The sequence below is a fragment of the Lolium rigidum genome, chromosome 4, assembly GCF_022539505.1.
Source record: "Lolium rigidum isolate FL_2022 chromosome 4, APGP_CSIRO_Lrig_0.1, whole genome shotgun sequence".
Classification (NCBI taxonomy): domain Eukaryota; kingdom Viridiplantae; phylum Streptophyta; class Magnoliopsida; order Poales; family Poaceae; genus Lolium; species Lolium rigidum.
In genome coordinates, this window is record NC_061511.1 from 250,088,438 (window position 1) to 250,115,446 (window position 27,009).

A 27,009-nucleotide genomic window follows, 5' to 3' on the forward strand; every position below is an offset into this window, starting at 1 on the left:
CGATCCCCTATACTTGTGGGTTATCACTGACTCACCTAATAGAAATTGAGAAACAAAAAAGGCCATATGGTTTCCGAATCCCCTCCCTGGCAATCGATCGCTCGAGCAATCACTTTCCGTGGCGCGGAAGCGCTCGTGGAGCGAGTCAATTCCCTTTTTATCACGTAGTATTTTAATTGCGTTCACACATGTTCACACGAACAGCTTGCATTACTACTTTGCAAGTTGCATGCAGTCAAGATCGTTCACACTGCATGCATGCACATGCACAGAGCATCTCATGGATTTGCATTTAATGAGCCAACTTTTCAGCACACTTTCATAAGTTGTTGCATGCATACACATAGCATCTCACTATTTTTTCTTCAGCACAAGGCAGGCTCTCAATTCTCCTTTTGCAATTCCCTTTTGGGTTTTATTTTCGTACGGTAATTCATATTTAATGGGATCCTTTTGCAATTCCATTTTTCGGGCCAGTGGTTTTTAAGGGGGAAAATAACGGGTGGGAAGATCCACTTGCAACTCAAATGAACTACCACTTGCTACTCAAATTAAGTACTGTTTTAAGTTGTAAGCTAACAAAAGTTGCTAAAATATTCTAAATGAAATTTAATTTTTAGGGTTGCTAGGTATTTATATTTTACCGTTGATAAATAACGGGGCACCGGGTTGATAACTTGTAAACAAAAAAAGAGTCGCTACATATTTTAAATTAAATTAAATTTTTAGGGTCGATATTTATTTATATTTACCATTAATAAATAGCGGGTCACCGGGTTGATAGCTTGTAAACTAAAAGAATCGCTAAAATATTTTAAATGAAATACTTTTTAGGGTTATTATTTATTTATATTTACAGTTGATAAATAACGAGGCACCAGGTTGATAGCTTGTAAAATAAAAAAATGTTCGCTAAAATATTCTAAATGAAATACTTTTTAGGGTTGGTAGTTATTTATAATTACCATTGATAAATAACGAGGCACCGGATTGATAACTTGTAAACTAAAAAGAGTCGTCAAAATATTCGAAATAAAATTAGTTTTTTAGGGTTGGTAGTTATTTATATTTACTGTTGATAAATAACAGGACACCGGGTTGATAGCTTATAAACTAAAAAAGATTCACTAAAATGTTTAAAATAAAATTAACTTTGGGGTTGATAATTTTATACATTTTACCGTCGATCACTCGAATACGGAGGGTTGATTATTCAAACAGAGTGATAACTTTTAGGCTGAAAAAAAGTTTCTCGAAACATATCAACATTGGCGCTAGTTTTGAAGATCTCGTCGAGACGGATTTTCTGGTGAAAGCGAATCTTAATTTGGAGTTGTCGTTTAAAATTTAAACGTTTTGAATTTTTAAATTTTGGAAAAGATTCCGCTGACATCAGCAAATTCATCTATTTATGCATGCATGCAGAATTTTTTCTCAATAGCCTGCACCAGGTTGATAATTTTATATATATTTAAGGTTGATCACTAAAGTACGGAGGGATTGATTATTCAAATAGAGAGGATTGATAATTTTTAGCTAGAAAAAAAGTTTGTCGAAACATATTAATATGGATGCTAGTTTTGAAGATCTCGTCGAGACGGATTTATTGGTGAAAGCGAATCTTAATTTGGAGTTGTCGTTTGAAAGTTAAAACGTTTTAAATTTTCAATTTTGGGAAACATTCCGCTGACATCAGTAGATTCGTCTATTTGTGCATGCATGCAGAACTTTTTCTCAATAGTCTGCACCAGGTTGATAATTTTATACATTCACCGTTGATCACTTAAGTACGGAGGGGTTGATTATTCAAACAGAGTGGGTTGATAACTTTTAGTCCGAAAAAAAGTTTCTCGAAACATATCAACATTGGTGCTAGTTTTGAAGATCTCGTCGAGACGAATTTATTGATGAAAGCGAATCTTAATTTGAAGTTGTCGTTTGAAAGTTAAAACGTTTTGAATTTTTAAATTTGAAAAAGATTCCGTTCGTCTATTTGTGCATGAATGCAGAACTTTCCCTCAATAGTCTGCACGAGGTTGATAATTTTATACATTTACCGTTGATCACTTAAGTACGGAGGGATTGATTATTCAAATAGAGAGGGTTGATAACTTTTAGCCAGAAAATTTTTTGTCGAAACATATTAACATGGGTGCTAGTTTCGAAGATCTCGTCGAGAAGGATTTATTGGTGAAAACAGATCCTAAATCGGAGTTGTCGTTTATGAGATAAAACGTTTTGAATTTTCAAATTCAGAAAGATTCTCGCTTACTCATTAAATTCGTCTGTTTCTACATGTATGCAAAACTTTCCCTCAATTGCCTCCACTACAGTCCAAAATTTACCAAAAATAAAAAAAACAAATTGGTTTAAAAACTGATCGCTCAATTTCTCCCTAACGCTCGAGTGCTAGCTAGAGAAGCCATCTGGTTTCCCAGTAGCTTAACCTCGTCTTTCCACTTTGGAAACAACAAAGTACCCAGCTGCGGTGAGTCAGCCACCGACGACCGACGCGCGTCCGCTTGCAAAACCCGCAACCTCCGCCGTCCGCCCGGGACCCACGTGCTCCCACTGACAGAAGGGCCCTATCCGCCCGCAGGTCCCACGGGTAAGTACAACACGGTGGCGTGCGTGGGGCGGTCCAGCCACGCCGCGAGCGAACCCCCTCCCAACTCCAGCCACCGCACCAACCTTCCGCTGCCGCTACACACTAGCAGACGAAAACATCGCCGTCCCCAACCCGCCTCCAGAACCTTCCGTCGCGCCCGCCGCAATGCCGGAGGAGAAGGAGTACGTCGCCGTGCCCATGGGCCAGGCGCCAGACCCCGCCGACCCCGAGGACCCCGTCAAGTCGCCGCCGCGCCCCACCTCGCCGGCAACATCCACCCGCCAGGTACGGATCCATCCACTGCCCCCGTTCTGTTAGCTACCGCCCTTGCTGCTGCTATCCTCGATTCGGCTTCGGCGCGGTGGGGATTGTTAGAGTTACGGAAAACCCTCCTAGTTGCTCGCTCGGATGGATCTGGCCGACACTGCGCATGCGCTACCGCCGCGTTTTGATCGGCGGGATTCTGCCTTCTGGACTAAAATAGTTCCCATGGTTGACCTCGCGTTTCGCGGCCTGATTAATGGTTTCGGTGGTCGCACTGGCGCTGCTTACTTCGTCATGCTCATGCGTACCGTGTGTTGGCCGCCACATATTTAGGAGGCCGCGCTACCAATCTGAGGAATCGACTCCATGAGTGTGCCTCAAGTCATGTTGGGGGTGAAGATGCTTCTGCAGCTCCACAGCTCGTGCAGCACCCAGCTGCCTGCCATGTTCGGGAAACCTCCTCTTCTGATTTTAAGTTTTTAACCTGTCATCATGCATGTCCGCATTAGCTTCTGCTACTGCAATGCATGCGCTTGTCTTGATCTTCAATCTGAGCATGCAGTGAGCGCATTCATTTTATTTTCTCGCAACTAGCAAATGCATGTCAGTACTGGCCCTACATGATATTTTCGTTATTAGAGGATATATATTCATCTAATAATAGGAATTTGGCAACTGCAAGTAGTTGTTAAACTGCTCCTTAGTGTTGGTCTTTGGGGCCACAAACTCGTTAGACCGACTCGCAAGTTTCACAACATCCTCTGGGCAATCATACTGGTTAAATATTTATTTTTAACCTGCTTTGCGACACTTCAACAGGCATGCTTTGCTGTTCTCCAAAGCTGGGTGTCAAGGAAATTTATGACTGGATGGTATGCTTGCCAAGAACTGATTCATAGAGGTCTCAAAACCTATAAGTTATCCATGCCTAATCTTCTTCTTTTTTTTTTCTTTGCAGTGTGGTTATCTTTCCTATTGCTGTGACCTTCTTCATCACATGGTGGTTTATTCGATTTTTCGATGGGTTCTTCAGTCCACTCTATGCGAAACTTGGAGTCGACATATTTGGTAATTGTTTCACTCATACTTCTGTCTAGCCATATGCTACTTACTTTTGGTAAAATTGCAGCATTAGAAAAACAGTAATGTGTATATTTACTCTATTTCTATGCTATAAAGTGTTATAGCCCTAAGTGCATGTATTTGATCTAGATTTAATCTATAATAGGATCTAACAAATGCAAATTTGAGTTCAAAGAGAAATTTGTGTTTTTTCTTTGTGGGACTGATAAGGCTTATTTAGTTTATAATACTGCTCTCTCTTTGCTTTACGATTTAAAATGGTACCGAGCTCCTGATAGTGACACAAAATGAGATCCTCTGAAATCGGTTAGTACATGAGGCAGCAGTAGCCTTAGCCTATTAAAAATAAGTTGTTATTTGCTCATTGTACTGACAATTATTCATGATTTTGCTTAATGCTGAGTACTATAATCTTTCTTGATTCCAGGCCTTGGGTTTGTGACGTCCTTGGTATTCATATTTATTGTTGGAATATTTGTGTCTTCGTGGGTGGGCTCAACTGTCTTCTGGGTTGGAGAATGGTTTATAAAGAAAATGCCATTTGTAAGGCACATATATTCTGCATCCAAGCAAGTTAGCACTGCTGTTTCACCAGGTAATTCATTGTTCATCTACAGCCAAGTGCTCTAGAATATCGACCATCTATGTTTGTTCTCTTCTTAAATTTCTGTCATTCATAATTTTCATCGTTAATGAATGGTAGCTCCTTGAAAGAAGTTTCAGTTACTCACTTGCATGACTTGCATATCCAAAACCAATGTGTTCTTATTATGGTAAACTTTATATAAGCACCAGTGTTTTGTACTTCATAAAAGAGTTGAACACATTTATAGGTCACCAGTTCTTTTTCCAGTTACACGAACTTATGAAGTTAATATAGAACAAACTACATGAAGACTGTATGACTTATAGTTAAAAAAAGACCGAATGAGTCCTGATATTGACACACTGGTGTTTCTGTGCACCACATTTGTGTTTACATAGACATTGACACACTGGTGTTTCTGTGCACCACATTTGTGTTTACAATTTTACATAGACATTGACAAACTGGTGGCATTGAAATCCTTATGTCACATCTTCCGTGTAATTCCTTCTGTCCCACCAGAAATCTTATTATGTACTATTCTTCATTGACAGATCAAAATACAGAAGCATTTAAAGAAGTGGCGATAATTAGCCATCCCCGTGTTGGTGAATATGCATTTGGGTTCATAACATCGACCATGATTCTTCAGGTACTTATTTATACATATCGCTTGCTACAGATGGATTCATAATCCACCATGAATACGCATTTTGATGCTTCAGCTTCATTCTAGATAAATTACCATCAATATGCTGTGGAGAATAATTATTTGATGGTTTTCATAAGCTATACAAAGTTTAAATCGTACTTGCTTGCTCTTTTCTGTGTCACCCCATTATTGATATATTTCTCTCTCAAGAAAATGACACACATTAGTCATGATCTGTGACTTCTGAATCATTTTAGATCTCAAGAGATTCACAAAAATAAAATAAATAAAGATCAGGTCTTATGTAGCCTGGCTGGACTTATCTTATGAGTCAGCTTATCTGGCTTGTAGCGTATATAAGGTGGTTTAAATCAGCATATCTTTGAAGCCCTGAAAAGGTCAGCTAGAGCTTCTGCAGGTTTATGTGTTAAGGATCTTTGCACATTAGAGTCAAGACCAATAACAGACTTGGTTTCGTCTCAATGAATATCTGCTGGTAAGTGTAAAAAAGGCAAAATAAAAACAAAATTGAACATGTGCATTAAATCAGAGGACATGCCAAAATCTATAGAATTTTAGGCCTTAAGTTCAGAAAATGATGTAAAATTTCATTTACCAATTTACATTAAGGACAATTGTTCCAGGGGACCCTGGTCCTTTCTTGTTATCTATTGTTCTGTCCAGAATCTACATTGACATAAGTGCTACCCTGACTGTGTGCGTCTGTATGCTTACCGTATTAATGGTGTTTTATATATACTTTATTTTTGTTGGATTCTTACGTGGTCATCTATCATTGTATTGCAGACTGACAAAGGTGACGAAGAACTGTGTAGTGTATACGTACCAACCAACCATCTATATATTGGTGATATTTTTTTGGTGAACTCTGCGGAAATTATAAGGCCCAATCTATCCATTCGAGAGGGAATAGGTTTGTTATTTTGACGATCTCCTTTCAAGCTCCTCATTTCCAAATACTACATGCTACTTTTCTTTAAGTTCAATGCTAGAATTCACTCAGATATTATCGTATCCTCCTGTTGGCAATTTATTTGTAACATCTGTATCCCAAGCCAAACATGAGCTTATTAACTTGGAGAGCATGCTTTCTTTGTGCTGCCGTTGAGTTTGATAGTGTTTTTATTACTGTAGCATTCTTCCTGTGGCACCTGAATTTCTAATCTTATGATTCTACTGTTATGATTTATACAGAAATAATTGTTTCTGGAGGAATGACCATGCCGCAGGTGATTACATCACTGGGACCTGCACCTCATAAGAACCAGGGCACCCGTTTAAGCAGAATGACGACTGCATGAGGCTTACAATATCATCAGTATATCAGGTATAATCTGCAGCTGCGATTTGTACCTGGAAAACTTTCCCAGCTTTCTGGCCCAGTGGGCTGCAACTGAAATTCAGTAGTACCGAGTTTCATGTAGTTCTTACGAATATGCACTCATATTGGCATTTAGCCTTTGTAGATGTTTACAATTGCTAAAGGAAAGAAGTTGTGGATGATGTTGCATCTGATGTACAACTTGTAGATTAGAAGCTGGAACACAAAGATGACAAAGCAACACCGGCTGTATATTAGGCTTCAGTAATCAAAAAGGGGTGTTGATGAGACTATTGAAAATGGTTGTGGCTTGTGTGTGCTAACGAGTGATTACTTACTAGTGCTGGATAATTACATTGTAACTTCAACTGAGGCCGCTTAACTTCTAACTTTTGATGCTATGCCATTGCTTTGTTGAATCCAAAGGCAAAACGTGTTCTGCCCAACTCTTAGTCTGATCCATAAAATTAGTAAACAATCTACCTCTGATCTTTTTGGAATCCCATCTTTCTTGGTAGTCAACCTATGGGTGTGTTCGGTTAATGCTCTACAAGAAATTGGCAAGAATTGGCTTGCCAATTGTTGGACAATATATTGCCCTCACATTGCAAATTACTATTTGGTATGTTGACACCAAAGTAAACAAAATCAGAAAAATATATCATGGAATACCAGTTGCTTTGGCATGTCGTCTACTTTGGACACCAAGGGTGCGTTTGTTATCCTGCATGAGGATCAACCAACCACGAAGTTTCTGCACGTTTGATCATCTTTACAGGGGCTAGATAGGCCTGTGTGCCGCTACTTTGATTTGGCCATTTTGAGCGAGACAGAGTCGCCAGAGCGAAGGTGAAAACAAGGTGGCTCGGTGGGAGATGGCAAGCATGAGGTGAAAACAAGCTAGCTCGGTGGGAGATAGCGGGTGGCCACACGATTTGTCGCAAGTACAAAGCTCGTCTCCACCATAGGGCAAAAATCCTCACCCCCCGGCTGGAAAGAAGCCTTATGATATGTACCATGAAGAGAACACTTGAAAATAACTTCTACAGAGGTGTATTGTCAAAAAAAAAAAAAACTTCTACAGAGGTGTATATGGCTTCTGAACTCTACTCTAGTGAGCTCGGTATTTTACAAAAATCGAAAATGTATTTCATATTTCAAAAAATTCAAGTGTTTTACTTCGATACAGACTCATGTCCTCTAGGTGAAAAAACAAATCACAGAATTGAGACTCTAAAAAAACACAATCTTACTTCCAACGTTTGTCTCTTTTGTGCAGATCACATATGGTCATACATACTATACATACGGGGACTTCGTCAATCTCCTTGGGCACGTAAGTTTCTGCTGAAACGACGAAGCAAACCCCCGCGTCGCCCTCCTCTGGCGACACGGGGGAAACCCTAGCGCCGCCACCAACAGCCTCTCTGCCCCTCCTCCCTGCCGCCGGCCCTTGCCGCGGTGGCGGCGGGCCCCGTTCCCAAAGGGCGGCGGGGGTCCTCCGGTCGCAGCGTGCGGCGGAGCTCGGACGCCGGGGCGGCGGCCCCGGGAAGATGGTGGCGGGGCGTTGGTCGCGGCGGCCGTTTGGACAGCACTGCGCGGTGCAGGTGGCGACCTCGGCGGCTGGGCGCGGCGGGCTGCAGCGGCGCGGCCGTGGCGCAGCTCGGAGGAGCCGGCGGGCGGAGCGGGCCATCCGGGCCCGATCCGGGCCGCGAGGGCCGCGCGGCGGGTCAAGGTGGTGGCGGCGGCTGCTCGCCGGCTTCTCCGGCGTGGTGGCGCGGGCGGAGGTCGAGCTCAGGGCGGGGCAGCGGGGAGTTCTGTGCTGGGCGTTTTTCCGCCCAGACCTGTTGCGGCTGGTGCTCGCCTACGTTCGTGGGCCAGGGCAGTGGCCCTGGCCAGTGCGGCCCTCCCAGGGGCGTGTTGGAGTGGCGCGGAGGAGCTCGTGGTGGTGGTCTTCTGCCGGCGCCCGGAGGTCGGCCGTCGGTGCTGTCCAGGGCTGGGGCGGGTGTGGCGACCGTGGTGGTGATGGTGGTTGAGGAAAGAGAGGTGGTCTGGCCAGAAGCATGAAGAAGGATGGCGTGATATGCTCCGGGCTAATGCCTTGTCCTCGGTGGCTGGCCGGCCGGCAGCTGGCCGAGGCCGGCGATGGCGACGGCTTCGGGCGCCGCTTCCTTCTTGAAGGCTTCGCCGAGGTGATATTTTGTCATCATGTCTGGAAAAGCTCCGGGGTAATCCCTAGATCCGCCGTGATCGGTCGATGGCGGCGCTCTTGTGTCGTCTTCCCTCTTGAGGGCATCGATTTGGAGCTGCTTTGGTCGGAGGGACCCGTGGAAGATGGTTGGTGTTGGCGTCGTGGGCTGCGTGGCAACGATGACAATGGTGAGCGGATCGGAGTTGCGGCATGTCCTTCGTCACCCCTGCCGTGATGGTGAAGTCGGAGCTGCGAGGCGACTTGTGGCAACGATGCCACTTGATTGGTGCTTGCGTCGGTGCAAGGCGTGCAACTTTCTCCTATGAAGGTCACGGTTGAAGTCGGAGCTGCCTCCTCCTCGACGTGTTCGGGGGTCGACTGTTTGGCATAGGCTCACAATGGCTCCATTATCGTTTGCGGCGAGGGTCTTGGTGGCGGTCGTCTAAGGTGAAGTCGGAATCGCTGGCTCGTGGAGGAGTGACGACGATGACGCTCGATGACATCCTCATCGATGGCTTTTCTTCTCGATGGCGTGTGTGCTCCGTGTGGGTAGCCAGGTTGGCCGGGGTGTCCAGTGTGTGTTGTTGGTTTTCGCCCAATTTTCTCCTAAAAATTGGGCACTTCCTTCTTAATTAATGGATGAGGCAAAGCTTTTGCCTCCGTTTAAAAAAAATAAATACATACTATACATGTTTTTTTTTCTTCAGAATTTTAGAGACCTAGAAACTCTGAATTTTCTAAAAAAGAGCCCCCTATAGGTCTGAGGCTACAAGGAATTTTGACACATCATGCCCTTATTTTCCGTTACAACCACAAGCAGGGAGGACCAAATTAGCACCAACTTATATCTCACAACACAATAAACATAACTACCTGAAACAGATTCCAAGGTTGCAACACCAACCCATCCCTGAATTTATGGAAGAGTCCAAAGCCAAAAAAAAAAGTTTATTGTGTCTTTGAAACAGTTTAAATCATTTCGACGATAATCCTCTGCTTTACCAAGAAGGTCTAACCAAGGAGATGAAACAATTTTGTACATTCCCTCCTTTCTTCTCCTCTTGTACATATTTCATCTCTGTAAATAAAATTTTATTGTCGGGGCCTCCCCTACAGTTTTCAGCTCAAAAAAAAGGAGATGAAACAACACAAGACAACTCAGACAAGTTGTCACAGTTTGTGGCTTCCTGTTAAAAGAACACCAACAGATTACATGCTGCTATAAAAAAAAAAGAGGGCCCAATACGGAGGAACATTTCTAGTCATTCTTTATAAATCAATTATGTATACATTTTCTGAGCTTCAACAGTAAAACATAGGATTTCTTGGTTTTGGGGTTGCTGCACAGCCCCATGTTTTCTCCCCCTCATCAAAAAATCTACTACCTGATGGATCGACGCTCCATTCTCTCCCTGTGATTGAAATCGATCTGCGTTCTTCTCTTTGTTTCAATCAATGGCCGGTTGATGCTTAATTATATTCTCTGATCAACCTAAGCAAATAAATGATTAGTCAGTATGGATGGAGCATTATGGACAATTAGTAAGTCTGCTTTTTGGCCCTGTTAATGTTATCAGGGCAGCAGCTGAAATGATTGCCAAGTGAACCTAACCAATCAGGCATGTCACATGGTTTTGGTCTCCGATATGACTCATACATCCATCGGCACCTCCAGATTTGATCCTGTTTTCAGATGGTAGAGCAATGCATGTGATTGCATCAGGCAAGGGCCCACCCATTTCAGTCTTGTTTGGATGGATAGATGACAATTCATATCCCCTGAATCTGAACAAATTCCTTGTTGACAGGATATAACTAGACCCATGCATCACTCACTTGAGCTAGCATGCATCAAGCACAGTACCAGCACAGTGTACTTAAGTTAGTTAGTACTGGATTCATAGCAAGATTAAGAGCATCCCCACTCGTTGGCGCTCCCCACGCCCAAATCCGGCGAAATTTTCGTCCGGATTGGATGAAGATTTGGCGTGGGGAGCGCCGAAGTTCCAGCCGTCCCCCCGGCAGGAAACCCCCAACCTCGACCATTTGACATATTTCAAACAAATTCAACATAAAATTTAACAAGTTCGGCAAACAAGAGGACGAGAATTGCTGAAACAAATTCGGCGATAACGAGTACAATGTTTAACAAGTGCTGAAACAAATGAAGCACACAATTTCACAATTTTTCAAACAAATTAAGACAGACTAGTTGGCGTCGGCGTTGGCGTTGCCTCGGAGCCTCCATATGTGCTCCACCGGATCATCTTGCAGCAGCTCGGTGCATTGTAGAGTCTCGAATCTCCCGGCGCATAGCAATGAAGGCGGCCCATGATGGAGGCACCTGGTGATTAGGCCGTGCAAGAGGACCCTCTCTCTCATATGGTGCTTCTTGCTCAGCCGGAGGAACCGGATGCTTTCGCTCATCTTCAATAATCATGTTGTGTAGGCACACACAGCAGTTCATCACCTCCCACATCCGATCTTTGGACCAAGTCATAGCGGGGAACCGGACGACAGACAAATCTCTCGTCGTAGGACACCAAATGCTCGCTCGACGTCTTTTCGGCAAGCTTCTTGTTTCTTGACAAACTCGCAAAGTTTGGGGGTGCTAGGATTGGAGATCGTCTTCACAAATGTAGCCCACTTTGGATAGATACCGTCCGCAAGGTAGTATCCTTTGTTGTAGTGCCGACCATTGATCACATAGTCCACCGGGGAGCATGACCCTCAACAAGCTTGGAAAAGACCGGGGAGCAGTTTAGGACGTTGATGTCATTGTTGGATCCAGGCATACCAAAGAAAGAGTGCCAAATCCAAAGATCATGGGTAGCCACCGCTTCAAGTATCACAGTGCAGCCTTTTTGTGACCCTTGTACATTCCCCGCCACGCAAACGGACAGTTCTTCCATTGCCAATGCATGCAATCAATGCTTCCAAGCATCCCCGGAAAACCTCTAGCTTCATTTGTTGCAAGGATCCTCCGAGTGTCTTCGACGGTGGGTGATCTCAAGTAATAGTCCCCGAACACCGCTATGACGTCCCTGCAGAATCGGTAGAAACAATCAAGGGCGGTGGACTCCACCATGCGAAGATAGTCATCTCGCAGTATCACCGGGAGCTCCATACGCCGACATCCTCATAGCCACCGTGCACTTCGCAGGTGACGAAAATCCAACCAAACCAAGTGCAATCCGCCTTGCATCCGAAGTAGGGATCAAAGTGGCGGATGGCATACACAATTTCCGAAATAGCTTTCTGCTCATCCCGAAACGACGCCGGAAAACACTCTCACCGTGCAATGGATTGTCGGCGAAGTAGTCGGCGTACAACATGCGCACCCCTCCATTCGCCGTCTCGGCTTGCACTTCCGGCGACCTCGTGCCGACCCACCACGCCGACGAGTTGCCAGTCCGCCGTACATGCTTGCCAAGCAACCAAGGATCATCATGTGCTCCTCGTCTTGGGCGGCCGCTGCCATCTCTTCTTGCATAAGCTCGACGAACATCTGCTCCTCCTCTTCGTCCGAGTCCATGGCCGGCGAGGCAAATGGACGAACACCTGACGGGCGTGGTCGAGGCAACCCGAGCCGCGAGCGACGACGAGCAAGCAGGCCGGAAAACAGGCCGGCGGAAGAGCAGCCGGATAGACCGTCGTCCAAACACGGCGGAATATAGGCAGGTGGGGAAGGAGTGGCGGCGCAATCCGGGCAACAAGCCGGCGGGGTGGTACCGGCGGCGAGAGAGATACGAGGGGTGGGGGAGATTTTGAGCGACGTGGCGGTGGGGTTCGTGCGTCGAGTCACCGACGGATCGGGCCCTTCCCCGCTTTTCACTCGTCCGGAGTCCCCGAGCGCTCCCGGGGGCCGGGGATGGCGTGGGATCGCCGGATGGATTTAGGCCCAAATCCGGACGAAAACGAGGAACCGGGGGCGCGACTGGGCCGAATTACGCCGTCCGGATGGAAAAAACGGTCGCCGGGGGCCTCGTCGGGGGGACGAGTGGAGATGCTCTAACCAGCTGCAAGCTCTATTTGACAGCTTAACCAGCTGTTTGCATGAAGAAGCAACTACTCAGTCAAATCCCAACCGTCCAAACTAAACAAACAGAAAGCATATATGTTAAGTAGGGAACTAATTAGTTGTAGTTAGCTTATAGCTTAAGTCCATGCAAGAGTGGGAGTAGCCAGGATCCATGACATGGAAAGGGACTTTAATTGCTGACTCAATATTCCTTTGTCCCTCATCAGCTACAACTGATTAGAGACATGCACGCATGCGTCTCCCCCATACTACTATGCTTTCCTAGCTTTACAGACTAAGCTACACTCTTATATAGCAGTAGGTGACCTTTGGTGTTAATTCTTATAGCTAGCAGGTAGCTTGTCACCTTAATCAGAGGAGTACTTTGAGCTAGCAAATCTGCAGGCAAGAACAGGTGTCAAAGCTACCTAGGTCTTTGGATTTGATGACCACAACTAATTAATCATGCATGGGCTACCAAACTAATATTTCATTATAATTGGGCGATAAAAAAAAGATGATTAAGAAGAACAAGAAGAAGGCAACAATAGATACCCCATGAACCAATCAGCTGCAAGATCTCTGAATCTCATCATGTTCCAGTAGTAATATTCCATATTTTTGTTATTCAGTGACCGGCGGGGAAGGGTGTGAGTTTGATTGGTGTTGGATTATATTGGACTACATGTATAATATGCACAATGTATAGCAGTTGTTACAGTTAAACATCAATCAGTCAACTGCTCACCTACTCCATCTAGTTTATAGAATCAATTGAGCATATTTGTGATGATTATTCATCGGTCGTTTATATAGAAACAATAGAGCATATATATGTGACAATCCTTCATCGCATTTTATTCGGTTTTGCTAATTATGACCAAGAGGTTGAGAATTGTCATTTCAACTTTATGACCCATCAAAAATTTCACAAATTTGTAAAGTAGAGAATATATAATACATTTTTTGCACAAGATGGACAAATTATTAAAGCACGGTGATCGTTCTAATTTGTATACATGAACAAATTTGTAATTTTAACTGAGAATTAAGATTTCCAGACAACTGAGACGAACCATAGTACATTTTGTTTGCACTAGATGAACGGTTGATTACGACATGTTGAACATTTTTTGTATCTTGTGAAGAAAAATGTCAATTGACTGATATATAGCCAGCCAATTAAGTGATCACTGGCTAGTACAAATAATTTACTTATCCATTGCCTAAGAGCACATAGGTACAATTAATTGCTGACATCCATCAATAGATGATCCAAGTAAGAGAAAACCAATGACAGAGGTGGAAACAAAATCCGTTTAAAATAAAGGTGGAAATAAAATGAGAAGCCACAGCCGGCCGCAAGTGAAATTTACAAGGCACACACATAGTCAGAGATCTCGAAGCTATATATATAAACTATGAGGACGGTGCTATGCTCCAGTAATCTAGTGTAGTACATATTAATCAAGAGTCAGAGTGCAGAGTTTGAGGGTAATCTGTTTCTCGATTGGACTGTTAAGTAGAGCCAAAGTAATCTTTTCACGCCCTTTCCCAAGATCCAACTTTGAGTATATGCTAGCTAATGAATTCATCCTTCCATGGATCTTTCCACTGAGTAATACTAATTCTTAATTAATCTCTTGTGCAAAAAGCTGCAGGTAACAGTTAACAAAGGCATGTGCAAAAGGTTGAGTCATCCATATATGCATCTGCATGGGTAAAAGGTGGTTGCGTACATCCATGTGCATACCTTGGCCATGTACATTTGTTGACGAATCTTGTATTACTGTATGAGAATTTTTGTTTTTGACTTGGATCTTGTACAGTAGTGAATAGATTTGTCCATTTCAGCAAGTGCAGATGCATGGTCCAGCAAGGAGGCGTCAGTTAATCTCTCTCTGTAGAGTAGGAACTTAGTTGGTGGCGTGCCACGCAAAGATGAGAGATTAAGGTAGCTAGCTACCTAATTGTGTCTCTATGTTACACTTGGACGTCTCTATCGATGTAGCTACTGCTAGCCTGATTAATTGTCGTGGTTTAATTCTCTGCAATTGCACTACTATTAGTAACTGGTTTGGTATGATCTAGCCCCGTCACGGCAAAACCCTAGCCCCTTGACAGCATGGTTTGGTGCGACCGCGGCTGCCACATGTCCCTCCGGTTTGCCGAGTATATGATGTTTGTCGAGTATATTTTAGGTTTTTGCCGAGTATGTGTGCTTTCCGGGTGTATTTTTTAGATCTTTACGAAGTTTTTGTGTTTGCCGAGTGTTTTTGGATCTTTGCCTGAGTGATTTTTGGTTTGACGCTCGGGAAAAAATGATTTTCCGGTAGTGAGCTATAGATAGCCATTTGTGTCTCTAAGTTACACTTGGAGTGTCTCTGCCGATATAGTTAGCCTGATTAATTGTCATGGTTGAATTCTCTGCAATTGCACTACTATTAGCAACTGGTTTGGTATGACCAACGATGTGCCATGCACGTACACTGCAATCTGATGTGGATGCATGTGACTTGACATCCATCAGCTGAGACTGTAGTAAGCTTTTAGATGCGTGGGTCGGCGATGAGTCACGGTGAAGTGGATTGCTAACGCTACTTATGGTGGAAGAAAAGAAAAGCAGATCGACATGTATGTATATATGAGTGTATGCCAAACTGAAAGTCCCACCCAACACACCCATGTGCATCGATCTATCAACCTTTTCGCAAATCATCGCTAACTTTTGTAGCAGCTTCTTTCCCCAAACTTGGAGCAAGCTAACGTTGAATATTGCGCCCCCACGCTAAGCGAGGAAGAGGAAATATGCATTGCCCAGCTGACTGGCCGGCGGGTTAAGTAGAGTAGTACTGATAGTAGCTAGTTTGGTTTTACGTGCACCGACCAGTTAACTATTTCTACCAGCAGCCGACCAACTCGAAGAATCTACATACTACTAGTAACTGAAATTAGTAAGTTGGCAGTAATTTGGCATGATGCATACATCGGTGCTAAATTAGTAAGTTGAGCATATATAGGATAACAATAAGTCTATAGTCTAGAAATTAGTTGAAGAAGGTGCCTCTGCCTACACATATAAATGTGTGTGCCACTTTTCCAATCTCGATATACATGTACACCGTCCTCTATCTACTCCACCACTTATCTACGCAGTGGTGTACATACGTATAGCTGAGTATCTAGCTAGCTTGTACCAGTTGCTTGCATTGAGATTGAGATCTAGATAGCAGTACCATCTAGGCCTCGAGCACGATAATGCAAAAGGTACCCTCGATCTATCCGGTATATACATAACATATTCGATCAAGGCAGGGATCGATGATCAGTTGCTTGCATGTGCATCCATGGGAATCATCCTCAGCACGGAGTACTATTTTATTTCTACATGCATTGTTCTCTCTGCATATTAGTCATGGTTTGTTTGCTACTCCATCTCCATGCAGCGGCCGGAATATGAGAATAATTGCATGCCATCGTCCATGCATACCGTCATCCCCTTGGAACCTAGCTAACGAACCGAACCGAACAGGCTTATAAGTTGGACCTCTGCTCTGCATCCATCCTCCCTCCTCATTCCTTCTGTCCTCAACTTAGTTTGCATGCCCAACTGCACCTAGCTCACTGCTTCGATCTTCTTCTCTCTAAGCTTACCACGTACTCCACCCATCCTTAACGTCCATCACATGATCATATCGATCCACTAACTAGCTTGTAAATCAGCTTGACAGATTGATCTGATCATACCATGGGCGAGGAAGTAGTTAACAAGGTAAATAATCTATATTTGTTTTCATTCTTTCATCAGTTACTTGCTCCTGCATGTGAACTAGTTAGTTAACATAACGGGTGCCCGTCCCCTGATCATGAATTCAGGTGGAGGAGCCTAAGGTGGAAGCAGAGCCGAAGAAGGAAGAATCCCCTGCTGCACCACCAGCCGAGGAAGAGAAAAAGAAAGAGGAAGCACCACCGGCAGATGCTCCTCCATCCCCTCCACCCCCGGTGATCCTCGGCGTGGAGGTGCACTGCACCGGCTGCGCGAAGCGTATGAGGCGCTCCCTCCTCCGCTGCAAAGGCGTCGAGACTGTCGACGTCGACATGGCTTCCAACCAGATCACCGTCAAGGGCGTCGCCGTCGACCCGGACGCGCTGTGCCAGCGCCTCCGCAGAAAGACCAAGCGTGAAGCCACCGTCATCTCGCCGCTACCACCTCCTCCAGCACCACCTGCCGAAGAGGCGGCGCCGCCTCCGCCACCGCCCGCGGAGGACCCAGTTCGCACGGTGGAGCTCGAGGTGAACATGCACTGCGATGCCTGCGCACAGCAGCTGCAGAGAAAGATGTTGAAGATGAAAGGGGTGCAGACTGCCGAGACCGACCTGGCCGCTGGCAGGCTCACGGTCACCGGCACCGTGGAGGGTGAGCAGATCGTCGAGTACATCCACCACCGCACAGGCAAGCTCGCCGCCGTCGTGCCACCTCCACCGCCTCCGGAGCCACCGAAGGAGGAAGCCGCGCCGCCAGCCGAGGCCGAGCAGAAGCCGGCGGACGATGGCGGCAAGAAAGAAGAGGACGAGAAGAAGCCGGCAGCTGAAGCAGAGCAGGCGGCCGGGGAGGAGAAGAAGGAAGCTGCCGACGAGAAACCGGGGAAGCAAGAAGGTGAGGAGCGCGTGGCGGTGGATGGCTTCCCGCCGGAGGAGATGATGAAGCGGATGGTCTACTGGCCCTACGGCGGCGCACACTACAGCTACAAGCTGCCGCCTGCCGATGCGGAGGAGGCCATGATGGCCAGGAGGATGGCCATGCACGCCATGCCGCCTCCGCCGCCGCCCCCGCCGCACCACCACCATCCCTATGCCATGATGCACCACCAATGGATGCCTCCTCCGCCGCCACCTCCCCCGGCACCCATGTACTACGGCAGCAGCTACATGATGGAGCGGCCGCCGCAGATGTTCAGTGACGAGAACCCCAACTCGTGTGTCATCTCCTAGCCTGCTTGCATCCATCCGTCATGGAGATGAACTTGTTTGGATTGGACCATAATCATCTTATATATATTTGCATACTCCATTACTACTACGTACTTTGTAAGCTGTAGTAGTACTAGCTAAGAAATTAAATGGCATTGGTCAGACGTACAAGATCGATGAGGAGGTATATATACACCAGTTAGAAAATCAATGGATCGCCCTTTTTTTAATGGACGATGTGTATTTTCTCATGTGTAAGTGTAATAAATATGTGCCACTAGAAATATGTAATGTTGGGTGCCACAATTTATGTGCCAATTGGTAGTATTTACATTCTTCTAACCAAGGATCTCAAGTGGAAACTTGACAATCATCGGGTCATGAAAAGTTATATACATATTATTTCAACAAACAAATAACGTTTGAGATGATCAAGCCATTAGAGAAGCAGGTGGGACAACATTGAACAGAAAAGGGCCACCTCGACCATCGATCAGGCAGGCTTGGCTTACCATCTGTTTCTAGGAGAAGCCGGCACATGTAATTCTACTTTGAAAGCCATTTTTTCTGCAGAGGAAATTGCACAAACCACCACAATTTGCTGTTTTCGTTGCGCAAAACACCACCTTTACATGTTTGTTGCAGAAAACACCACCTTTTGATGTAATATGTTGCACAGAGATCCAAATCTGATATTGGAGTCAGATTAAGCTAATTAACTTCAAATTTGACAGCTGGCCCCATAAAACAGAGATGATGTGGCGTCCACCATGTCACCATTGCCAGAAAAAAGAAAATCCAATAATTAAAACAATATTAAAGAATAATTCTGGAAAAGTTTGAAACGAATCTAACACGCCGTGTGAAATTTGTGTCACATTTTTAGATTCGGTCAACATTTGATGAAATTTTCAAAAAACAATGTAAATATTCTAGCAATTAAAACAATATGATCTGAATAATTTGAAAAATAATGACATAATTTAGAGAAGTAAATCAGGGAGAAGATGAAGTTAAAGGTCTTTCATATTCACATATCTAGGGTCAGACTATAGCGTTTGAACTTAATTATTTACGATAGCGTTATGAAAGAAAAAAATTGTGTTTCCTGTAAAAAAGACAAATTGCGATGCTATATTTTCATTACAGACAAGACACTGTTTTATCTTTTTTACCCAAGTCACAAAAAATGTTCTTTCATGCCGAAAATTTAGTGGGCCAACATAGAATATTCAAACATACACGGAATGTTTTCTCATATTTTTTTGAAAATTTCATCAAACACTAATCGAATCTAAAAAAATTGACACAAATTTCAGACAGCATGTTAGATTCGTTTCAAACTTTCCCAAAATTATTCTTTAATAAAGATTTAATTATTGGATTTTCTTTTTAAAAAAGTTTGAAAACACACTAGATGACATAGTGGAAGCCACATCATCTCTGTTTTATGGGGCCAGCTGTCAAATTTGAAGGTAATTAGCTTAATCTGACTCCAATATCAGATTTGGACCTCTGTGCAACACATTACATCAAAAGGTGGTGAGCTCTGCAACAAATATGTAAAGGTGGTGTTTTGCGCAACAAAGACAGCAAAAGGTGGTGATTTGTGCAATTTCCTCTTTTTCTGCAATAAAGGAAATGCTTGTTCCCGCTCTCTCTCAACAGAAAACAAAACAAAAAAAAGACTTGTTTTTTGAGGCAAAAGTTTACACAAATCTGTTTGACTTTTCTCTTTGTTCAGCAAGCCTTACCTGTGGAGTTCATTTTTGCCAAATATCTACCTCATTACCTTCCTCATGTTATAACGATCTACCTAGAACGACTCGTGGTCATCAGTTCGTAAGGATGTACCTATATATCCCTGTATAAGAGTGTAATATCAACAAATCATGATATCTGTGTTAGAGCATCTCCAGTCGCGTCCCCCAATTTGGGGCGCGCCGGACAAAAAAAGCGTTCCAGCCGCGTCCCCCAAAGCCCTTTTTCGTCCGGCGCGCCCCCATTCGGTGTCCGGCGCCCCGAGCCCGTCCCCGTCCCACAGGGGACGCACCGGGGACGCCGGACACAACGAAAAGCGAGGCGGGGAGTGGCGGGGCCGACCCGTCAGCGGCACAATTAATTTAAACCTAACCGTCGCCTACCTCGCGACGGAAGTTATTGGCGCGCAGCGACGGTGCAGTTCCCGCAGAGGGCACAGCGACGCGTCCCGTCGCGCCTAGCTCTGCGTGCCGGCGTTAATGAGCGCCACCGCTCCTCCGCCTCTCTCCGGCCTATAAAAAGGGCGCCTCTCATCGTCCCTCTCACACACAAACCCTAGCGCCTCTCTCCCGAACCCTAGCCGCCACCATCTCTCAACAAGACTCGACGCCATGTCTGGTAGAGGCGGAGGCGGACCTCGCGGCCGCGGCCGTGGCCGTGGTCGTGGTCGTGGCCGCGGCGCAGCTGAACGCTCGCCGTCGCCTTCCACGCCGCCGCCTTCATCATCGTCGGAGATGGACGTGGAGCCGGACGTCCTGTTCGAGTTCGTCCACGTCCTCAAGGGCGACCCGCGCGGCATCCGAGAGGCTGCCGGACTCCTTCGCCGAGTACGTCGGCGGCGTACGCCCGCGCACGATGCATCTGCGGGAGCATTCGTGCGGCTACCGCCGGTGGATCGTCAAGGCGATCTACGACGCGCGCGGCAAGATGTACTTCAACATCGGGCCGGGAGAAGTTCGCGCGCCACCACAGCCCTCCAAGCCGGCTTCATCCTCGTGTTCTCCTACTTCGGCAACAGGGACATGAGCGTCAAGGTCTTCGACGAGAGGCGCTGCCTCCGGGACTACCACGTCGACAGGGACGACGACGAGCACCGACGAGGAGGACGACCGAATGAGTGTTGTTTCTTCGCAGCGAAAACGTGCACGGAGGTTTCTGCCTGTTCGCCTCATCGGTAGAACCAACAAGGGCACCATCCTCCCGCTGGATTTTCCGAGTTTAGGTGATCGGGTGTGCCCTCGAGTGTTCTTTCTTAGCAGCGAACACACGAAACCTTCGATGCACGGCCTAGTTAGGTTTAGTTTCTTTGCAATATTTTATATTTGTGTCCACCATGGTTCAAACTATGTATTAGTGTGTGGAAAACCATGTTCCAAACTGTGTTTTCGTGTAAACCACGTTCCAAATTATGTATTAGTTTGTGGAAATTGAAATAAAAATGCCAGAAAAATTATTTTAAATGTTTGGGGCGGCGTTTGGGGGACGCGGCTGGGGAGCGACGTCCCCCAAACGCGGCACGAACGAAACACGTCCCCCAAACGCTCGATCCGGCGCGGTTTGGGGGACGGTTTGGGGGACGCGACTGGAGATGCTCTTAGTCCACGTGTGCTGCTTCTTTTGTTGGGAAGAAAACATGACACTTTCGTCTTTGATTTGAATTTTGTCCATAGAAAGTTTATACGCATACAACAATTCTCCAATGCAAAAGTGCTCTTCAATCCTCAGTTGCTAAACAACCAGAAACACAAACATACCTTTTGAACAAAACTGGCAGGCTCGTACCTGACAGTTCACGATAGGGTGACGCTCTTTCAATGAAATTTTCCTCTTTTTTTTTCCTGATTTCTTTTCACTCATAACTCATACTACTAGCACAGCACGCAATAAAATTCTTTGGTTACCTTAAACCAGACAGAGAAAAGGAACAAAAACCGTCGAAAACGTTGGTCACAGACGGTACAGCAAAGACAAAGCAAACAGTCCGGAGAACAGCACAGAATACACATCTTAAGGCTCAGAGCTTCCTTAAAGAAGAACATGAAGCGAGAACCGATTAGCAGCCAAGGCCTCAGAGCTTCCTATAAACTCTGCATCTGGGAAAACGAAATCCGGATGGTGTTCCCCTCCAGTGAGCTGGCATGCTTTGACACAAGGGCCTCGGTTGCTTCCTCTTCAGATTCAAACAAGACGAGTGCCTGCCTCTTGCCGTTCACCTCGAATAGCTTTGTGCCGACAACAGAACCGTGCTCAGACACGTGAGTAAGGATTGCGTCCTCAGAGATGTCTTGGGAGAGGGCAGAAATGTGGATCATCTTTGTTGGAGCACAACAATGTCGGTAGTTCTTGACCACATTGCTATTAAACCTGTTAAGGCTTGAATTGGTGTATTCATGCGCGTCGGCGGAAGGTGTTATAGTGGGGTACTTTGAGTAGTTAACTTCCAGCTTGTTCCCAAATAGCATTGCACCCTGCAGGCAAAAAATGGACAAAATGGCATCCCAAATGTTAAATGAAGCAATTATACAATGTACGAATAACAATAACAGGGATATATTACATACAAAATGGAACAGAGAAACCTCATAGATTGGTACTAGAGAAAATGCACACACCTTTAGATAATGGACAGCCAGCTCAGACTGAAACCCATCAGCCATTTCTACAAGGGCATGATCTGGTTTGTTGCGTAGTACCTTGATTCGAACTATGTTTCCATATAAAGAGAAGAGATTGAAGAGCGTATCCTCATTGGTTTGCTGCACATGAAAGTTAACAAATGAAAGACGCCTTTGAAGAGAATAAGCTCATTTGAAGAGAAGATTAGTGACCACATATGTTCTGGAATTTCAATTGAAAGTCAGTTCAGTCATTGACAATCAAAAAAGAAGGTGATGCTTTAACTTCAAAAGCACATATCATGCCTGCTGACTCAAATCCTACCCACCAACCACTTAAACGATAACATGTGCAAATTTTATCTTTTCAAGGGATTAGGATGACCCGGTCCACGTCGCAATAGACCAAGTAAAACAAGACAGACAGAGGACCTCACCAACATGCACAGTATTCCAGTTCTGCTTTAGCTTGATCACAACAGGTAAACAGAGACTTCAGTTTTCATCCTTAAAACAAGAAAGACGCACCTCGCCAACATGCACAGTATGCCAGTTCTACTTTAGCTTGATCGCAAAAGGTAAACAGAGACTTCAGTTTTCATCCTTATTAACTATGTTAAAATATCAGATAGCTCAATAGGATCCAATTCAGCAAATCTAGTTGACAGCACAACAACATGGATTAAGTCCATTGGCCCAAAGTTTGAACATCAAAGACCTTTTTGGCATTTTTGAAACATCAATGACCAAAGCAACCTCTAGCAAACCTTCAGGAATGAAGGTGGCCATTAACCCTCAGAGAGGATTTTGAATTATAATTTAAGCACAAACAACCAAACTGCCTAACACCATCTTTAGAATAATGTGATGAAAAGATAAAGATAAGTAAAGGGGATTCCAATGTTCAATTCAAAACAGGTGAAAACTTACCTCGGTGTTTAAATTACTGACTATCAGTGTGCACCGTTCGTTGGTACCACTAACTCCAGGCGGTAAAGATCCACCAAATGCAGCTGCAATCATTGCGGCTCTTCCCATCTGTTATGCACCAAATTCAAATGCCAATGCATGAGAGCTAGCAAGTGGTAGGCATGTGTATCCAGCTGATTATTTTCTGCAAATTGAGCAGGAAAAAACACCACCCGAAAACACTGCTCAGAGGCAGTCAACCAACCTGTGCAAACGGAGCTGTACACCAAAAATGAAACTGAATCAGATATTTTTCAATGATCTGCGATGAATTATTAATTTAGAACACAGTGATGTGTAGTATTGTACCTCCAGGTTGTTGGAAGGCATAAAGACCGCCAGGATCTGGAAAACCTTGCTGCTCCAATCAAAAGATTATTTTGCTTGAGCATAAATTGATGCATACAACAAGTGACATGACAAAAGAAAGAGAATCACTCAAACCTGAGAGGGCCTTGGACGTTGTTCTGTGGGCAATGATGGATTTGTGAAATCCCTGGACAAAAAAAAAGCAAATGACTGTCATGTTAACTGATGCTACATGACTCTATAGGATAATGCAATTCCTTAAAAACATTGAAATACACGTGCATTGTCCAACAATATCGACTGAAGGGATTAGAACTGGGAAATCAATCTTACCTAGACCGATCATTGTTGAAATGGACTTGCAGTTCGCTGAGACTGGATATTCACGCAAAGGAAGAATATATCAGATATTATAACTGAGAAAAATAAAATTTTAACTAAGATTAGTCATAGCTCATACTTGGAATATTGGATGTCTAGCTGGCAGCAACCATCATAGATGTTCCTTCCCTGTAATATTTTGGTTTGTAAGGTTAAGATGTGTCTGAACTATATGTCGGTTCTAGGACATTAATGGAGCCATGAAATAATTACATGCAAAGCACCAAATGCTTCCACAGCTTCTTGACGTGATTGATACTGGACGAGGGCTTGGAAACCTGCACCAAACAAACAAAATGCATAGGATCATCTTTTTCAGATATTCAAGAGAGCCAATTTACTTATTCCCAGTTGAATGAGTAACTAAGTGCAGAAAATACTGCAACAGAAAAATTAGGCTACACCTAGCGAGAAATATCAAGCCTGTATCCACCTTTTCTGTATAGGTGTAAATCTGTAGTAGCATATTCCACAATAATTCAGTATTTTGTTGCTACAATTATTTGCACACATGTTTGTAGACTGTCAAACTCATCATTAAAGAATGTTGCATCTAATGTAAATAATTGATATATGTATGACACATAGTATTTATACAACAGTTGGCATACATTTGCTCTTTTGTCAAAGGTGTAGCATATTATGCATATTTCACATACTTGTTGATAAATCAACATATTCATTCACGCATAACCCGGAAAGTGAATCAGAGGATTCATATGAAGTGTATGTGCACATGTGTGTGAGAGAGAAAGAGAGGTGGAGTCTGACCAGCTGACTTCTGAAATGTGACAATCTTCTCCACAAATCCATATGCTTTGAAAACTTGATGTAAGACCTCCACCGTTATAGGATACATCATGTGGTGAATGGTAGCTAAAAGGATTCGGTTGGGTTCTGAGTCCTGAGGGCGAGCACAGAGCAGAAAACAGGCACCAAGACAGAAGAGTGGGAGAAAGAAAAGAATAAATAGAGAGGAATAGGTATATCTAGTTGGAAAAATAAGAGGCAGTAGATATAATATGCAATATAACTCAGCTATCTGAAAGAGATATGAGAAGATACTAAATATAGCCAATCGCCCTTCCAATTTCAATATGTGAAGTACTCCCTCCGTCCCACCAAAATTGTCTCAACTTTGTGAAAATTTGGATGTATCTACCTACTAGACAGTGTCTAGATACATCCAAATTTTAACAAAGTTGAGACACTTTTGGTGCAACAGAGGAGTATTTCAACATTTCATGGTGAGGCAGTAAGTCAAGTTTCCATTTTTAACAAAACCGAACTACTCCAATATATCCAACTTGTAGGTTGCGCTGTAGCATAAATACCACTATCATATTTACAACATGTAGGCACGCCAAACCATTTGATGCAACTGAGGGAACTAGATATCTTATCAATGTGTAACCAATCCAAGGTCTATGCGATGTTTTACAGCCACAAACAAGTAAAAAATAGTGTTTGATAATAACTTTAAGAAGTATGTCATTTACTTCCACAGCTAAATGTGAGTTGTCAGTATGATGCAGAGAAAATCTCGGTAGGATACAACAATCCATGTGCAGATTTCATAGTTCACAAATGAAACTGACAACTTATGATAACTCTGGAAAGATTATAAAGCAAATCTTAAAAGTGCAGAGTAGACAAGTATACCTGATCAGAATTCCGTCCATGAGAGCTCTGGTCAGTGGTAAGTTCTTGGTGGGATGAAAATTGTATGTAAACATTCCTTCCTCTAAAATGACATAAAAGAGTGCACACGTGTGCGAAAAGGAATAAGCACATACCAAATGAGATATGAAAGTTAACTAGAAGTACTGTTCTGTTTTGTGTGAACAAGATGCAACAACAAAGCGCAGTGAATTATTATTATTTGCCGAGACCAAAAGAAAGCACAGCACAAAGCGCAGACCATATTATTAAGCATTTTGCATTATCCAGACCAGGCCATAACTATGTACCAGCAGCTAACATTGCAAAAACTAAGTACAACTGTACTACAGCAGCAGTAGCCATAGGTAATTACTGAAGCTCGTGGTACCAAAAACCATGACAGCCAAGAACGGCATCACCTTACGCTAGGTTGGACAGTACTGTAGTACTGCAGGGCGCTCACGGAGGAGTGGATGTCTTGCATCTGGAGAAGAGCCTGCAGCACCAAAACATCCAATTTCAACACCACGACTGCTTAACACAACCCGGCCAGCGAGGAAAGAAGAAGAACCCACCTGATTCTTGGCACGCAGCATAACGACCTTGGACACCGTGCCGAACGGCTGCATCAGCTGGAGCAGATCGGCCTGCGACGAGCAGCAGACGATAAGGAGAAGCGGGGGCATGGTGCGTTGGCAGTAAAAAAAACGAAATCTTGATTCAGAAGAACAATCCAATCACCCCGGACAGAAGAAAGAAAGAGTGGAAGAAGAGAAAGGTTGGAGATTTAGCCCCTGTTTCTCACCTCGGCGATCTCCTGGCCGACGTTCCGGATGTGGATCACCTTGGACGCCTCCGCCATCCTCCCGAGCTGGTGGCAACACAGGCAGACCACTGGTAATCAGGAGGAAATTCTTCATCGCGCCACGCTCGGGTAAATGGATGGAAGGGAGGCGACTGGAGGGAGATCCGGAGACGGCCGAGTCCAGTCTGGGGGAGAGAGACGTTACCTTGCTGGAGGGTTTAAGCGGGAGGGAGATCTAGGGTTTTGGCCGCGGCTGTCGCTGCCGAGAGAGCGAGAGGAAGGGGGGAGAATTGGGAGGGGGAGAGAGCCGCTAGGTTGTGTTCTGGATTCGTCGGGCGGAAAGAGATGGAAAACGGCTGTGTAGTGTAATCGGTTGTTGGATGAGGCGAGCGACTCGTGTTTGTTTTGAGCGACCGCGGTCGTGGGCGGCACGTCGTGTCGCCGCACGGGGCGAATGGGTTTGTTTATAAGGGGGGTAGACCATCTCCAACAGACGCGTCATATCGCCGCACTAAAAAAAATTATACAGGGTTGTTTGAGGCGTGGTAAAATGCAGCGCATGATAGGATTTTGGACGCTTGATCAAATACAATATGTAACCCTATGAACACAAACAAAATATATAACATAGTTTAAAAGCAAGACATAGTTCAAGACTATCAACTGAGAAACAAAGTTCATGCAAAACACTAGTAAATATTGATGATCATTCATCATCATCATCTTCTTTTGCACCTCCATCTTGTTCTTCGTCTGCATTTTAAACTTTGGCTGTGTATGCATTAGTAG

The 27,009-nt window shown here is 44.5% G+C and overlaps 3 protein-coding genes across 7 annotated transcripts; 2 read left to right on the forward strand and 1 right to left on the reverse strand.

Annotated features, from left to right (window-relative positions):
* Positions 1 to 2,745: 2,745 nt before the first annotated feature.
* On the forward strand, positions 2,746 to 7,057 carry LOC124650201 (protein LIKE COV 2-like). 4 transcript variants are annotated; one of them, XM_047189756.1, is made up of 8 exons: positions 2,746 to 2,893; positions 3,692 to 3,744; positions 3,831 to 3,940; positions 4,383 to 4,550; positions 5,096 to 5,193; positions 6,001 to 6,127; positions 6,409 to 6,541; positions 6,672 to 7,057. In XM_047189756.1, exons 1-7 carry the CDS (start codon positions 2,774 to 2,776, stop codon positions 6,513 to 6,515), a joined length of 783 nt encoding a protein of 260 aa, XP_047045712.1. In that variant the 5' UTR covers positions 2,746 to 2,773; the 3' UTR covers positions 6,516 to 6,541; positions 6,672 to 7,057. The 4 variants fall into 4 exon arrangements, with proteins under 4 accessions (XP_047045712.1, XP_047045713.1, XP_047045714.1 ...); XM_047189757.1 differs by having other exon boundaries at positions 6,681 to 7,057; XM_047189758.1 differs by having other exon boundaries at positions 6,744 to 7,057.
* An 8,955-nt stretch (positions 7,058 to 16,012) lies between these two features.
* Positions 16,013 to 17,948, forward strand: LOC124650203 (heavy metal-associated isoprenylated plant protein 9-like). The gene is made up of 2 exons (XM_047189759.1): positions 16,013 to 16,519; positions 16,624 to 17,948. The coding sequence occupies exons 1-2, from the start codon at positions 16,496 to 16,498 to the stop codon at positions 17,737 to 17,739; spliced, it is 1,140 nt and encodes a 379-aa protein (XP_047045715.1). The 5' UTR covers positions 16,013 to 16,495; the 3' UTR covers positions 17,740 to 17,948.
* Positions 17,949 to 21,296: 3,348 nt separating this feature from the next.
* On the reverse strand, positions 21,297 to 26,585 carry LOC124707480 (polypyrimidine tract-binding protein homolog 3-like). 2 transcript variants are annotated; one of them, XM_047239135.1, is made up of 15 exons: positions 26,426 to 26,578; positions 26,221 to 26,286; positions 25,991 to 26,062; positions 25,835 to 25,911; positions 25,416 to 25,497; positions 24,525 to 24,657; positions 23,967 to 24,031; positions 23,833 to 23,882; positions 23,706 to 23,747; positions 23,508 to 23,559; positions 23,373 to 23,421; positions 23,269 to 23,282; positions 23,025 to 23,132; positions 22,092 to 22,235; positions 21,297 to 21,947 (listed from the first exon to the last, which is right to left on the reverse strand). In XM_047239135.1, the coding sequence occupies exons 2-15, from the start codon at positions 26,275 to 26,277 to the stop codon at positions 21,558 to 21,560; spliced, it is 1,335 nt and encodes a 444-aa protein (XP_047095091.1). In that variant the 5' UTR covers positions 26,278 to 26,286; positions 26,426 to 26,578; the 3' UTR covers positions 21,297 to 21,557. The 2 variants fall into 2 exon arrangements, with proteins under 2 accessions (XP_047095091.1, XP_047095090.1); XM_047239134.1 differs by having other exon boundaries at positions 21,297 to 22,235; positions 26,426 to 26,585.
* Positions 26,586 to 27,009: the final 424 nt, after the last annotated feature.

Coding starts and splice junctions, on each gene's coding strand:
- LOC124650203 (XM_047189759.1), top strand. CDS start 16,496: ATGGGCGAGGAAGTAGTTAACAAG. Junction 16,520..16,623: donor GCGAGGAAGTAGTTAACAAG/GTAAATAATCTA, acceptor TCATGAATTCAG/GTGGAGGAGCCTAAGGTGGA.
- LOC124707480 (XM_047239134.1), bottom strand. CDS start 26,277: ATGGCGGAGGCGTCCAAGGTGATCCACATCCGGAACGTCGGCCAGGAG. Junction 24,032..24,524: donor CACATTTCAGAAGTCAGCTG/GTCAGACTCCAC, acceptor TGTTTGGTGCAG/GTTTCCAAGCCCTCGTCCAG. Junction 22,236..23,024: donor TCAGTAATTTAAACACCGAG/GTAAGTTTTCAC, acceptor TTTCATGTGCAG/CAAACCAATGAGGATACGCT.
- LOC124650201 (XM_047189755.1), top strand. CDS start 2,774: ATGCCGGAGGAGAAGGAGTACGTCGCCGTGCCCATGGGCCAGGCGCCA. Junction 2,894..3,691: donor CGGCAACATCCACCCGCCAG/GTACGGATCCAT, acceptor ACACTTCAACAG/GCATGCTTTGCTGTTCTCCA. Junction 3,745..3,830: donor AGGAAATTTATGACTGGATG/GTATGCTTGCCA, acceptor TTTTCTTTGCAG/TGTGGTTATCTTTCCTATTG.